Source organism: Syzygium oleosum, unplaced genomic scaffold, assembly GCF_021117445.2.
Source record: "Syzygium oleosum isolate NSW1041296 unplaced genomic scaffold, Sole_v2.1 Sole_v2.31, whole genome shotgun sequence".
NCBI lineage: Eukaryota > Viridiplantae > Streptophyta > Magnoliopsida > Myrtales > Myrtaceae > Syzygium > Syzygium oleosum.
The window spans coordinates 382,655-397,663 of record NW_026607515.1 but is presented as its reverse complement, the minus strand read 5'-3'; the positions used below and the strand labels follow the sequence as shown (position 1 = coordinate 397,663).

Here is a 15,009-nt window from a genome sequence, read left to right as displayed (position 1 = left end):
ACGCCGTATAATTTCAACAATTGTTCCAATCGAAACAACTCATACTCCATATTGATTTCTCAGCTTGACTATTTACTCATATCGATTATAATTTTGTTTAGTTTGTTAGTGAGCCGTGAGGAAAACATTTCTTCACAAAGGCCCGTTGAGAATTTATCTAAAAATGATAGAACGATTTTCTAGGCAAAACTATGCATAAAGGATACAAAATTACCTTCTCAGTGGTTTGTGTATGATATAACGTGTAGCATAAACCTTAATAGAAAGACTAGCTGAAATATGTATCCGAATTGACTGCTGTAACAATTTTTGGGTACAAATCATAAAATCTTAAGTTTATACTCAGATATTGAGTTTCATTTTCTTTTTGGAGATGGAGTTCTTTCAATAAATTTGGGACATTGTCTGTTCAAAATGCCATTACAATTAGGAAGGAAAAGAGAGCGATGCCATTTATCGATGATATCTATACACAATACCTCTATTTTGATACAATTCTAGTTATGAGGAGATAAACTCTCTGTAAGTGTTCACTTAAGAGGGCGTGACTGGTGATGGTAACTCCTGGTCACGCGGATTTTAACGTCAATTCCATCTTGTCAGTCACGCGTTGGCTTTGAAATACAACAGTTACCATTCTAAGGTAACAGGACATGAGATCCTTGGACATTAAAAAAAATCCTCAATTATAGAATGGATATATATGATTTTGCTTTGTAGCGGAGTATAGGAGAGGGTATTTCATGTGACTACTATGCGCATAAATTATTGCAAATTTATACATTTTAACTTCAGATAAGGATTTTTTTTTTTAGATTCACTCGACAAAATATGCGGTCGTTCATGATTGGGTTGACGATGATGTCGTGCAATATATCATTATCATATAAGATATTTTTCAATGGTAATTATATATTTCGTGAAATGATATGACTGTGTAACAAATTGAATTATGTCTAACGTTTGTGACTTAATTTAGCAAATATGGAATGAATATCAAGTGATTAGGTGCCCATGATGGACCAGAAGGAATTCGAAGAGGGTGGAGAAGAGGGGTGGAGGAAACAAACGAAGAAGAAAATACGAAGAAAGATTGCGTATCCGAAGGAAGTGACGGGGTGAGAGAGATAATTGGGAAAAAGTATCTTTTGAATTTGCTGGTGGTTAAAGGGTGTCTCAATTAGTGTTGGACACGACCCCACTAACAGTGGACCTTTTGGTTCTTCTTTTTAATTTTTGGATTAATATTACAAAAAATTTCAAATTTATATATTTATAATAAATTTATTTCAAATTAATTTTTTTACTATAAAAAACCGCAAATTGGTACGCCGTGACAAATTTACCCAAAATTAATTTTTTGATCACCAAAAATTCCAAACTGATATGTTTGTGGCCGTCCGTTAGTTTTCGTTAAATTAGATTAATAACACGGCAAACCAAAAACTAGTACATATGTGACAAACGGAGGATAAATTTGTTATAGATGTACCATTTTAAAATTTTTATTGATAAAAAAATTAATTTAAGATAAATTTATTAATATTTAAGATTTTTCGTGATATTAACCTTTAATTTCTTGACTTCCATTTGTTCCGTTGACTGACTTGGGCTTCTCTTCAAGACCAGGCGACTCCCAAGTCTACAATCAAACAAGGATCGTTCCATCTTTTTTCCATCTTTTTATATTGCGCCTCCTCTCCAAACACACACCGAGCCATTATTTACACATTTCTCTTTGCCCAGAGACAAACAGAGACATGATTTGTGCTCTCAGCTCCGTGAATGGCTATCCATTGTTGCTGCTCATTCTTGGTCTGTTTCAAGCGGTGACTAGCGATGCCCGATCGAGTAATCGATGGTGCGTCGCTTCATCCTGTGGTGACATTCACGATATACATCACCCGTTTCGACTGAAGAGTGACCTGATGGGATGCGGTGATTCGAAGTTCGAGCTGGTTTGTGAAAATAATCGTACTGTTTTGTACCTCCTTGATGGCCGATTCTACATGCAGTCCATCAATTATTCCGCCTACAAAATCAGATTGGTCGACGATGGGCTGCAAAAGAATAATTGCTTGTCTTTCCCCCATTATTCATTGGCGGTCAGTAGCTTCTATTCCGATCCAAACATCTCATACGTCATGTACGTCGGCGATATATTTGTCATTGTAAATTGCTCAAACCCGGTTAGTTCTCCATCTTACATTGCTACCCGTCCATGCATTGAGGGGTCATACTCGTCCAACGCACCATCAACTTGGAATTTGTATGCTTTGGTTAATCCAAATGCTTTGGATGTGAGGGATTTTTGCACCATCAGCAGTTGGGCGCAGGCATCACGTGTTTTTGAGCTTGATAAGCAGACTAATATTAGCTCCTACAACTACGAGCTAATCCATAACAGCATGGCTAAAGGATTTGATCTCGGCTTTGGCAGTGGATATAGTCCATGGAAGAAAACTGTTTTTTGCTACCTTGATTTCTATATCTACTTCCACTTCCATAGCTACTTTTTTGGGAAGCACTACTTGAGAGGCGGCCAGGTTTGCGGATCCAAGTACTACTTGGGCGGTAAGCATTGGTTGGCAATGAAATTTTACCCCAATATTGCAGAATTCCGTACACTTGTTTTTTTTTTTGGGTCGAAGATTCTGTACACTTGTTTTTTTTATGGTCGAAGATTCTGTACACTTGTTCACTTGCTACTTTCTCTTCAAAACTGGAAAGTGAAAGAAATATCTCATATCCAAGATAATTATGACGAAATATACATGATAGTATATGTCAACGTTGTGTATTTGAAAGGTTTTGGGAGCAAAAAAAATTAATTAAATCAAGAGACACTTGTTAATATTCCTTAAATAATTGTATTCCTGCATGGACGGAGGAACAAAACTATTAATTAACTAAAAGTGAAAATCACTGTGCCTAGATTATAATTCCTTTCCACAAAAGGGCTAGATTTCCCACTGTAAAAAAAGAAAAGAAAAAGAAAAAGGATTCTTGTGCGAGCAATCACTTGACTAGTTTTTGTTGGCATAGAATTTACATTTCCTTAATTTCTTAATTAGTTCTTTAATTAGTCACTTAACTAATAATCCAGGAGACGCTCCTTAACATTCCTTAAAAATTTTAGTTATGTATCGGTGGTAGGAGGAACAAAATTATTAGTGTTTTATTTTTATTTTTTATGAAAATCACTATTTCTCTAGAGTTATTGATCACTAATAAAGCGAAAGGAGTTTCTCGTAACGCCTGCCATCTATGTACGAAGCTTATTATTTGCATTTATTTGTAGATGTACGCATGCCACTACTCATATTCTTTTGTACAAAATTCAGCTTATACAAAGTAGCTGGCTACTACTCTGTTTCCTCGTGAGTTTTGTTTTGGAAACTTCTTTTCCTTCAATTCCTTTTCACACCATTCATTACTTCCACAGGTGTCCAAGATGATATTGCAATTTGGACTGCTGGAGATTTTATAATACTATTGGGTAAGCCGCAATGATTTGCTCTTACAATAATTATGAAGATAATTCTAACCTATCAAAATTTTCTTCAGTGCTTTTCTGTGTAGCGAAATTCATAATCGGGACGCCATTTGTTGCGATATTTCTAGTCTACAAGTACCGAAGAAGACACTTAGCAATGGACAAGAACATTGAAGAATTCTTGCAAGCTCATAACAACTTTTTGCCCATAAGGTACTCTTACTCTAATATTAAAAAGATCACAAGAAACTTTAAGCACAAACTAGGTGAAGGGGGATATGGTTCCGTGTACAAAGGAATGCTCAGAAGCGGCAATGAAGTGGCCATTAAGATTTTGAAGTCCAAGGCCCATGGCCAAGATTTTATTAGTGAAGTGGCTACTATTGGAAGAATTCACCATGTTAATGTTGTGCAACTCATCGGTTTTTGCTTTGAAGGCTCGAAACAAGCTCTTGTGTATGATCTCATGTCAAATGGATCCTTGGATAAGCACATTTTTGCGGAGGAAGGTGATAAGTTTCTTGATTACAAGAAAATATATGAGATTGCTCTTGGGGTGGCGAGGGGGATTGAATACTTACATCGGGGGTGTGACATGCAAATACTACACTTTGATATCAAGCCCCATAACATCCTTTTAGATAACAATTTCACTCCGAAAGTTTCTGATTTTGGACTCGCGAAACTTTATCCCACGGATCATAGCATAGTTTCATTGACTGCTGCAAGAGGAACCTTGGGATATATGGCGCCTGAATTGTTCTACAAAAACATTGGTGGTGTATCTTATAAAGCAGATGTCTATAGCTTCGGGATGTTGCTCATGGAAATGGCAGGGCGAAGGAAGAATACAAATGCAAATGCGGAACACTCGAGCCAAATTTATTTTCCATTGTGGATATACGACCAAGTCAGTGAAGGTGCAAGTGTTGGAATGGAAGAAGTTGTAGAAGAGGAAAGGAAGGCGATAAAAAAGATGATAGTAGTTGCACTTTGGTGTATACAATTAATCCCTGACCATCGACCTCCAATGAACAAAGTCCTAGAAATGCTTGAAGGAGATATTGGTAATATTCAAATGCCTCCAAAACCGCATATTTACCCACCACACGAGCCAGTTGACGATGACAAAGTTGACACGGGATTAGAAACATTCTCGACTTCATCAAGTGCTCCCATAATTTTTGCTAGTTTTCCGTTTGGAGAAAGCAATGACGTTTAGAGGACCATGCATAGTTTGATTGGAAAAGCTTTGTTCCCCATATTATAGTATTATGTTGGGAGGGAGTTTAGCTTGACAGTGATTACATTTTGTCTTTTGCTAGCTCTCAGGTTACTGTTGTGTTGTTGTAGTTCATATATAGTTTCACTCTCTTGCATCCTTTCCCTCCTTCGAAAGGATAAACAAATTGGTAAGAGAGCAAGGACGAAAAACGGCGGGGCAAGGGGACGGACATTGAGAATTTTCCTCTCTTATTATGTGATTTAGGGTAATGCCAATTAAAAAGTTAATTATATCTCACGATCTTGCTTCTTAACGTGCTACTACCGGCATATGGTTTCTCGGTATTAAGAACTGCTAAATTTCGAATTATGAATTCAATTGCAGAGAAAACGTCCGTTTTACAAAGTAGACATCATTGGTCTACGTGAGAAACAACTTTATCAAAATGGGAAAAAATAAAGTCTTAGATGAAATAATTTCATTAAGTTTTTTTTTGATAACCGAGGTGTCCGCGCGGCCGGCGAGCTAGGGTTCAAACCTGCGGTGATGCCCGACTAGTCCTCGAGGGGGGCTAGTGCAGCATCCCACCGCCACGACCTCCCACTTAAATCACCGATGGGCGAGTTTGAACCCAGGGCCTCTTGTGAAAGGAACTGAGCGCAAACCAACGCGGCCACCGATGAGTGGGTAATAATTTCATTAAGTTCATATTTGAAAGAACTCATATTCCGTTCTAAAAATAATATGCAATTACTGATGACCAATTTTACGAAGTTTTCTTTGTCTCTTTCAATATTAGGCATGTTTTATTAGTAAAACTTGATAGACTTTTTCATCTCCCATGTCTGATAAACAAAAATGTTATTTGCTTTAGAATTTGGCGTGGATTACTTTCGACTTCCCTAAAATTAGATATATCATACAACTAAACACACATCTTGACGAACTAGACCGATTGGCTAGTCGAATAAAGAAACCGGGTTATGTTTCGAATACGGAATTTGTTCTTCATGATGTGGAGGGACAAAAGGAACAATATTTGCTCTAGCACACTGAAAAAATTGCTGTTGTCTTTGGCCTTCTAAGCACCTCCAATCCGAAAATCTATTAGGGTGTTTAAAGAATCTTTGCTTTTTACGGAATTTGTCATTCTGTGATAAGGTATATCTCCATGGCAACCGGAAGATCTATTGTCGTAAGGGATGCAAACCGGTTCCACCATTTTATGGACGGAACATGCTCAAGCAATGACTACTGGTGACGGTGTTTCTTAATTTGTCTCATTCATGGTGTGCATCGAATCCCTATTTTAGATGTTTTTCCCTCCTACACCTATGTTAGTTGAACCGGGATTCTATTATACTCCTTGCAAGCCCAACAATGTAAGTATCACGTCATGAAATGTATTTGAATTTGGTTCTCGCATTGTCAAAATACCAAGCTAAAGACCTCACATGGATCTCACAAACTTTCAGCAATATGATTCATGGAACCTAAAATAGTCATGCTTTTGACTTTTGGATTTTCCTGGAGCATACGGTTTTTCGAATACTAGATATAGATATTCTGTTCCATTCCAGAGCATTCCAATATCACTAGGGTGTATCACTATGGTTACTAGTTTTGTCATTAATTATAATTCCTTTACTTTATATATATCAATGATATTGGCGAGTCCATGCACACTGTTCCCATGAAGCTATATCAGTTATTTCCTAACCATTTTAGTCTCGGTTTACTATTTAATAAGATTGTCAGCACGGAAGCGTAAAACATCATAAATTAGTTTAACTACCACAACGTCCGACACAGACAAACTCAAATTTGCACATTTTTCATGTCACGCCCCGAACCCCATCGAACCCGTGACTTCCCTCTAGCTCGGTCGAATCAGTGCGACGTCCCAGAAACACGTCGCCGACCCAATGTTCCCATCAGAGTTGATTCGCGGCGGAAACAATAATAAAATCCCAGACAATAAAATTGAAGACTACCAGGAATAACTAGATCGCAGAATCGCCAACATATGTATATATATACATTACACTTCAAAAGATTTACAATATCCATTATAATTTACAATCACACCGAACTAGTAACTATTAACTTCCAAAATACAAAAAGGATCAGCATCCTAGATCAGCATTATCCAAAAATGGGGCACTCTCAAACTATTATCTCGCTCCCAGAACTAGTCCCTACGCCCTCTCAGAGGCGTCCCCTCTGATTCACTGTTCTCGGCATCACCACCTGAATCCTCCTCAGCTGTCTGTTCATCCGACGGCTCCGAGTCGGCCTCAATATGCTCATGGCTCAAGCGGGGGCTCTGAAATGGTTTGGTTGAAACAACCATGAGACATTTCTCAATAAGTCACAACCTAAGCCCTACCTAGGCTACCACGTATTCCAGACAGATCCAGACGCAACCAAGCAATAAACACAAACATCGTCATCCACACGATCATACTAACCTGGACTCTTGGCATAAACAGCCTGCACATTAGTCCGCAATCATAACAAACAATTCTCACACGCATCTCAACTACACGCACTACAAATCACTCATATTCTCATGCCCACGTACACATCGAACACACCACATTTCCAATTCCACATTCCACGCTCGGTCACGCACCAATCACATCATTTTCGTTAATTGCCATCACGACCCGCGTAAACACGCCTCAGGCCCGATCTCACTTTCCTCGGCCCGTGTAAACACGCCTCAGGCCCACACGATCGCGCCCCGAGCATCACACGCCTCTGTCCGATCTCATTTCCTCGGCCCGCGTAAACATGCCTCAGGTCCAAACGATCGCGCCCCGAGCATCACACGCCTCGGTCCGATCCTGTTTTCCCCAACCCGCACCAAATGCGACAGGCCTACGTGATCGAAACCCGAGCTTACAATGCCTCGGTCCGATCCCGGTCTCACCCGAGCTGATCATGCCTCGGACCGATTTCCACTTTCTTCAGCCCGCGCCAAATGCGACAGGCCTATGTGATCGCGACCCGAGTTTATAATATTCGGCCCGATCCCACAGTCGTATCACGACCCGCGTAAACACGCCTCAGGCCGGTTCAATTCCCCGCGTAAACACGCCTTAGGGCCTTTTAGTGATCACACGCACGTCGCCCATCACAAGTCTCACACGTGCACACACTCGAGCATCAAATACGCGCTCTCAGACGCGCCCAAATCAATCAATCCTATTCAGTCACATCACAACATACAGCCAACACACAAATGGGCATTTTTCGCACTCAAAACGACCATATCTCAATCCCGACCCTTCATGACACTTTCATGAAATTCCGAGCCGGATCTAATGGCGCAAACCACACGCCAAACAGCCCATCACAGCACTTCAAACCACACATCACAGCCATCAATTTGCCATTTTCACACCCAAAATCACAATATTTCATTCTCGGCTCTTCACGACACTTCCATCAAATTACGAGCCGGTCCTAATGGTACTAACCGCGTACCAAACAGCTCATCACAGCACTTCAAACCACACATCACAATCATCAATCGACTTCTAAAGTTCTACCAAAAATTCCTAATTTCACACCTAAGGTCCGCCAATCCAATTAATTCCTAATTTCCACCAAATCGCATCTAAACGGGCCCGAAATAACCCGATATACTAGGCGAGGTTTAGATCGCGACTTACCAAGCTCTAAACTAACACGGTTAGAGCGAAAGTGGCAGCAAAACCAAGCTCTAACGGCGGCTTGCGGCGGCGGTGATGATCAGCGGTGATCGGGAGGAACGGCGGGCGACGTTGGCTTGGGCGGCGGCCGGTGGGACTCACGGCCAAGAGAGGGAGACCGAGAGAGAGAGAGAGAGAGAGAGAGAGAGAGAGAGAGAGAGAGAGAGAGAGAGAGAGAGAGAGAGAGAGAGAGAGAGAGAGAGAGAGAGAGAGAGAGAGAGAGAGAGAGAGAGAGAGTCACGGTGGGGTGAGGGTGGCGTGAGGCTCGGCGGACGGGCGGTGCGGCGGCACGGCACGGCGGCGGTCCAGACGGCGGCGCGGCGGCAACACGGCGGGAAGGGGAGCTCACGGTGGAAGGGGGAGAGAAAAGAGAGAGAGGGAGCCGTGGGGGAGGGGAAATGAGTGAGGAAAGAGAGAGAAATTTGACTTAAATAGTCAAATTTTGATCAACTTGGCAATTTACCAAAATGCCCCTCTCTAATCTTTTCATCCGACGGTCCAGATTCGATCTTATCTTGAAATCGACGGCCCAGATCGAATCTTATCCAAAATATCCAAGGGCAATCTTGTAATTTCTCAAAAAGTCCAAGGGCAAAATTGTCTTTTCCAAATTTGAGGGCAAAATGACCAAAATGCCATTTGCCCATAAAACTAACCCTTTATTAATTCCCAAGGGTAAAATGGTCACTTTCTCCGTTTCTCGCCGAAATCGAACTTTTCTGAAAATCCCGAAGAAATCCCAAGTTGCACGTTCCAACTACAATGTCGTCTAAAGGCCCTGCCGTGACTTTCCTAATTTTCTGATGCCCGATTTGGTCTCTAATCAATAATCAAATTATATATATAACGTAATTTGAGTGTTTCTCAAACTAACGGGTGGCTTTTGGGGAATTTCGTCTATACGACCCGTGACTGATACTAAATCGAGTCACGTGCAATTTATTCAGACCGTAACGATTTCGGTTGTTAATAAAATCACGAGAAACAATCACTAATTCCGATGAGTACGATCGTTCAGAATAAGTTCGGGATCGTTCGTCAATTCATTTTGGGGTCAAACGGAATCACCCGTGATCCACGTGTATGATAATGACGAATCGGTCCATCACTATCCTAAGATCGGCCTACACTGGCTCAAAATGTCACCTCAATGATTTTATGGTCAAAATTCAGTTCACGGTCGAATTCCTCTAGTCGTACGAATTTAAATCCCTAATTAGCCTTTCCTTATAGGTTAGTATCCCAGGAATGATGAGTTCCGGGTGAGAACTAGCTACAAGTACATTAATAAAATAATTCATTTTATAAATCCCAAATGAGCGAAATTTCGGAATGTCACAATCTTCCCCCCTTACAAAAATTTCGTCATCGAAATTTACAATCCGACTAACTAACAAACAATTGGGGGTAATGACGTTGCATTAATTCCTCGCTTTCCCATGTTGTGCTCTCAGTCCCATGACGTTCCAATACCACTTTGACAATCGGGATCGTCTTGTTCCTCAAAACTCGTTCTTTCCGATCCTCGATCCTGATTGGTCTTTCAACGCACGACATTCTGTCGTCAACTTCTATCTCTTCGTAGTTCAGCACATGTGTTGGGTCCAATTCGTACTTCCTCAGCATCGATACGTGGAACATATTATGCACTTGCGACATATTTGGCGGTAACGCAAGGTGATACGCTAAATCCCTAATCCTTTCCAACACCTCAAACGGTCCCACGTATCTCGGACTTAACTTGCCTTTCTTACCGAACCAAAATAATCCCCTCATGGGTGACACCTTTAGAAATACGTGATCTCCTACTTGAAACTTCAAAGGTCTCCGCCTTCTGTCTGCATAACTCTTTTGACGGCTCTGCTGTTTTCAGCCTTTCGCGTATAATCTTAACTGCCTCAACCGACTGTTGGACTAACTCTGGCCCGGTGATAGTCCTTTCTCCCACTTCGTTCCAACACACGGGCGTCCTACATGTCCTGCCATATAACGCTTTAAACGGCGCCATTCCGATACTCTGCTGAAAACTATTATTATATGCGAATTCCACTAAAGGCAATTGTTCTTCCCACTTGCCTTGAAAATCCAGCATGCATGCCCGAAGCATGTCCTCTAAAGTCTGAATCGTCCTTTCAGACTGACCGTCCGTTTGAGGATGATAAGCAGTACTAAACTGCAGCTTTGACCCCAATGCCGTCTGTAGACTTTTCCAAAAATTGGCAGTAAACCTGGGATCACGGTCCGACGTAATTGTCACAGACACCCCGTACAATATAACAATCTGTTGCACATACAAATCAGCATATTGATCTAGTGCGAAATCCTTTCGCACAGCCAAGAAATGTGCCGATTTAGTCACTCTATCGACAATCAGCCAAATGGAATCGTGGCCTTTTGAGCTCCTTGGCAATCCCATCACAAAATCCATTGTGATATGTTCCCACTTCCATTCTGGGATTTCCAAAGGTCGCAACAGTCCTCCTGGCTTACAGTGTTACGCTTTCACTTGCTGGCAAGTCAGACATCTAGCCATATGTCTGGCTATGTCTACCTTCATGCCATTCCACCAATAATACTGCCTTAAGTTTTGATACATTTTCGTGCTACCAGGGTGGATACTATAGCTACTACGATGCGCTTCTGACAAAATTTCCTCCTTCAGTTTCGCATCGTCTGGCACACATACTCATCCTCGGAACTTCAATATCCCATCCTCGGATACTTGAAAGTCCGGTTTCCTCTTAGTAGAGTTCATCGCAAGAATTTTCTGGGTCTCTTGATCTGTAGTCTGCGAAGCCCTAACCTGAGCCTGGATTTCCGGCTCAATCCTGAGCGTGGTTAACAGGCTTACGACTTGACTCACCTCGAACTTAAACTCCGAGTCTCGTACTTTCTCTAATAAGGTCCATTCCTTGACCATCAAGTGCGTGATGCTTGATTTTCGACTCAACGCATCCGCTATCCGGTTTGCCTTTCCGGGGTGATATAGAATATCACAGTCATAATCCTTCAGCAACTCCATCCAGCGACGCTGCCTCATATTTAATTCTTTCTGAGAGAATAAATACTTGAGGCTCTAATGGTCGGTATAAATCTGAAATCTCTCTCCGCATAGATAATGTCGCCAAATCTTCAAGGCGAACACTATTGCGGCTAACTCCAGGTCATGCGTCGGATAATTTAACTCATGCGGCCTCAACTGCCTTGATGCATAGGTTACTACTCGCCCATGTTGCATCAGCACACATCCCACCCCTTTCAACGACGCATCACTATATATCTCGTATCCTCTAAGTCCCGACGAAATAGTCAACACCGATGCCGTCGTCAGTCGATGCTTCAACTCTTGGAAACTCCTTTCACACTTGTCTGTCCATTCAAACCTCGCTTCCTTTTCAACAAATGTGTCAGCGGTGTTGCTATCGCCGAAAATCCTTCCACGAAGTGTCTATAATATCCGGCTAAACCCGAAAAGCTTCGAACTTCCGTTACTGCTGTTGGTCTCGGTCATTCCATTACGGCCTCAATCTTTGTCGGATCTACCGAAATTCCATCTCCTGAGATCACATGTCCGAGAAAAGCAACTCGATTAAGCCAGAACTCGCACTTGCTAAACTTAGCGTACAGTGCGTTCTCTCTTAAGGTCTGCAAAACCTTGCTCAGATGGAATTTATGCTCCTCAGGACTCTTCGAATACACCAATATATCGTCTATAAAGACTATCACAAACTGTTCTAAGAATTCCTTGCACACTCTATTCATTAAATCCATAAACGCAGCAGGGGCATTCGTCAATCCAAACGGCATTACTGTAAACTCGTAATGACCATACCTCGTCTTAAATGACGTTTTCAGTATATCCTCTTTTCTAATCTTCAACTGGTGGTATCCTGTTCTCATATCAATCTTAGAGAACACCGAAGCCCCTTGCAGCTGATCAAACAGATCATCAATTCTCGGCAAAGGATATTTATTCTTGATGGTCACTTGATTCAATTGCCGATAATCAATACACAACCTCAGTGACCCATCTTTCTTCCTCACAAACAAAACCGGCGCTCCCTATGGAGACACACTTGGACGAATAAATCCTCTGTCCAATAATTCCTGCATTTGCACCTTTAATTCCTTCAACTCCGATAACGACATTCTGTAAGGCGCCTTCGAGATTGGCTCCGTCCCAGGTGCCAACTCGATCACAAACTCCACTTCCCACTCTGGTGGCAATCCCGGCAATTCCTAGGGAAAGACATCGGGATAATCGCGCACCACGGCTATATCCTCTAGCCTCGGCTCCTCAGCCGTCGAATCAACTACAGCCGCTAGAAAGCCTTCACATCTTTCGTCTAACAATTTCGTCATTTCCTATGATGAAATCCAAGGAATCGAGGTCCCTCCTCAATTTCCTACAAATTTGAATTCCAGATGTCCAACAGGATTAAATTGGATCACCCTGCTATCATAATCCATTACTACCCTCTGTTTGACTAGCCAGTCCATTCTCACTATAACATCGAAATTATACATTGCTAAGACCGCTAGATCAATCCTCTCTTCCCTATCACCAATCACGATCTTACAATCCGGGCACCCCAACGAAACTAAAATCTTATCATTCAACGGGGTGGTAACACATAACACAACGTCAAGCAATCACGGTTCCATACCAGTCAATTCAACAAACTGATCAGACACAAAGGAATGCGACGCTCTCGAATTGAATAAAGCATATGCAGCATGATCACAGAGAGAAACCATACCTGTGACCACGCCTGGCCCATTCTCTGTTTCCCTTCTGGCCATTGCATACACTCGTCCTTGAGCCGGCGGCCTATTCTAGTTCGAAGGTACAGGCGGCCCAGCCTAGTTTCCAACTCTAGGCGGCGGCGATAAAGCTGGCGGTTTCGCCTGTCTGTTGTTGGGACAATTCTTCGCCTGGTGGCCCTCTCCGCCACATCTATAACATACCATATTCCTACTAGGACACGATCCAGTCCCATGCCTTCCTCCACATACCCGACATGGATCATTTTGAAAACGGGCTGGTTTCTCTATATTCCTTCTAGCAGGAAGGACAAAGCGTCGGTTATCTATCATCGGCCTCTTTCCCAAATTGTGATTGTCCCTACCTTGGGCAAACCTCGACCCAGAAGCGACATTCCTATCCGCCAGATCCCGCTCAATCGCTTGAGCTCGCTCATAAATCTCATTATAATCCCTTAGATTCAGAAAAAGCATCTGGCCGCGAAGATCCTATCTCAAACTGTCTCTGAACCTCCGAGCCCTATCTAGTGGATTTTCCACCATTCTCGGGGCAAACTTAGCCAACCGAGTGAAATCAACCTCATACTGTTCCACTGTTCTATGCCCTTGACGAAGTCTCATGAACTCCGCCAACTTTTGTTCTTGGACACTCTCAGAGAAATATTTGCTATTGAAAGTCTCTACAAACATTGCCCAATTCTGTGCAGTATCAGCGGGAAATACTCGTCCCATGGTGGCCTCCCACCAATCATTTGTGTTCCCTTGCAATTGGTACGCTGTCAACGTCACTTTCTCCTCATCATTACATCCCAGTACTTCAAAAGCCTTCTCCAATTCTTCTATCCATAATGACGCAGCCTCTAAATCACCTCTGCCATCAAACTTAGGGAGCTTCAACTTCATAAACTGTTCGACTAGTTGATGCATTAGTCGATTAGCATTCGCCTGCCCCTGTCCTTGATCTCCATTATTACCATTTACGGCCGCGGCTAATGCAGCCTCAACAGCTTGGGCAATGGTGGCATTTTCGCTCTTGAGTCTGCCTGCCCATCAAAACCCCAACCTCCTCGAGGGCCCTTATCACTCCATCCACTCGAGGATCAGCTGCAGCCCTAACATCAACTTCAGGATTTACTGCAGCTTCAATACCAACTCTAGGGTTTTCTATCGCTCTGGCACCCATTCCAAGGTCCTCTATCGCTCTAGCTCGAGCGCGACCTCTGCCTCTTGCTTCTCTTCCTGCGCCCCTTCTTGGGCCCCGTCCTGCACCTCTTCCTTCACTGCTCATAGTCCCAACTTTCTATCACTATACTACCTGATATAATTCCATACGGGAATTAGAGACCTAGGCCAACTAATCCAGTCTAGGCTTAGGCAGTGAATTCACATAGTAATCTAGTTAGCAGACAATCAACCACACAGCACCAAACCACATCAATTGGGTTCGTGCACTTACCTCGAGTCTAGACGCACCTGCACATCCAACATTATCACATTCCAATCAACCAACAATCACAACAAGCAGTCTGGAATACGTGTAGCACTAAGTATACCTACGGCTTACTAAGTTTCCTCTAACCGACTATCACCATCCTGGGTCTCCACTCCTTATCACTCCAAGCTCTGATCATCTTAAATTGAGCTGTCCTTGCTCTGATACCAATTAAACCGAGATGTCACGCCCCGAACCCCATCGAACCCGTGACTTCCCTCTAGCTCGGTCGAATCAGTGCGACGTCCCAGGAACACGTCGCCGACCCAATGTTCCCATCAGAGTTGATTCGCGGCGGAAACAATTATAAAAT

At 42.5% G+C, this 15,009-nt stretch overlaps 2 protein-coding genes across 2 annotated transcripts; one reads left to right on the top strand and one right to left on the bottom strand.

Annotated features, from left to right (window-relative positions):
- The first annotated feature begins 2,162 nt into the window (after positions 1–2,162).
- Positions 2,163–5,034, top strand: LOC130135343 (rust resistance kinase Lr10-like). The gene is made up of 3 exons (XM_056304269.1): positions 2,163–2,574; positions 3,446–3,499; positions 3,568–5,034. Exons 1-3 carry the CDS (start codon positions 2,409–2,411, stop codon positions 4,716–4,718), a joined length of 1,371 nt encoding a protein of 456 aa, XP_056160244.1. The 5' UTR covers positions 2,163–2,408; the 3' UTR covers positions 4,719–5,034.
- An 8,659-nt stretch (positions 5,035–13,693) lies between these two features.
- On the bottom strand, positions 13,694–14,492 carry LOC115667000 (uncharacterized). The gene is made up of 2 exons (XM_030588635.1): positions 14,268–14,492; positions 13,694–14,110 (listed from the first exon to the last, which is right to left on the bottom strand). Exons 1-2 carry the CDS (start codon positions 14,490–14,492, stop codon positions 13,694–13,696), a joined length of 642 nt encoding a protein of 213 aa, XP_030444495.1.
- Between the last annotated feature and the right edge of the window lie 517 nt (positions 14,493–15,009).

Bases quoted from the DNA above. Each gene is read 5' to 3' on its own strand.
- LOC130135343 (XM_056304269.1), top strand. From the start codon at position 2,409: ATGGCTAAAGGATTTGATCTCGGCTTTGGCAGTGGATATAGTCCATGG. The intron at 2,575-3,445 runs GTAAGCATTGGT...TTACTTCCACAG, and splicing joins ATCCAAGTACTACTTGGGCG to GTGTCCAAGATGATATTGCA. The intron at 3,500-3,567 runs GTAAGCCGCAAT...AATTTTCTTCAG, and splicing joins AGATTTTATAATACTATTGG to TGCTTTTCTGTGTAGCGAAA.
- LOC115667000 (XM_030588635.1), bottom strand. From the start codon at position 14,492: ATGAGCAGTGAAGGAAGAGGTGCAGGACGGGGCCCAAGAAGGGGCGCA. The intron at 14,111-14,267 runs GTTGGGGTTTTG...CTAGTCGAACAG, and splicing joins TGATAAGGGCCCTCGAGGAG to TTTATGAAGTTGAAGCTCCC.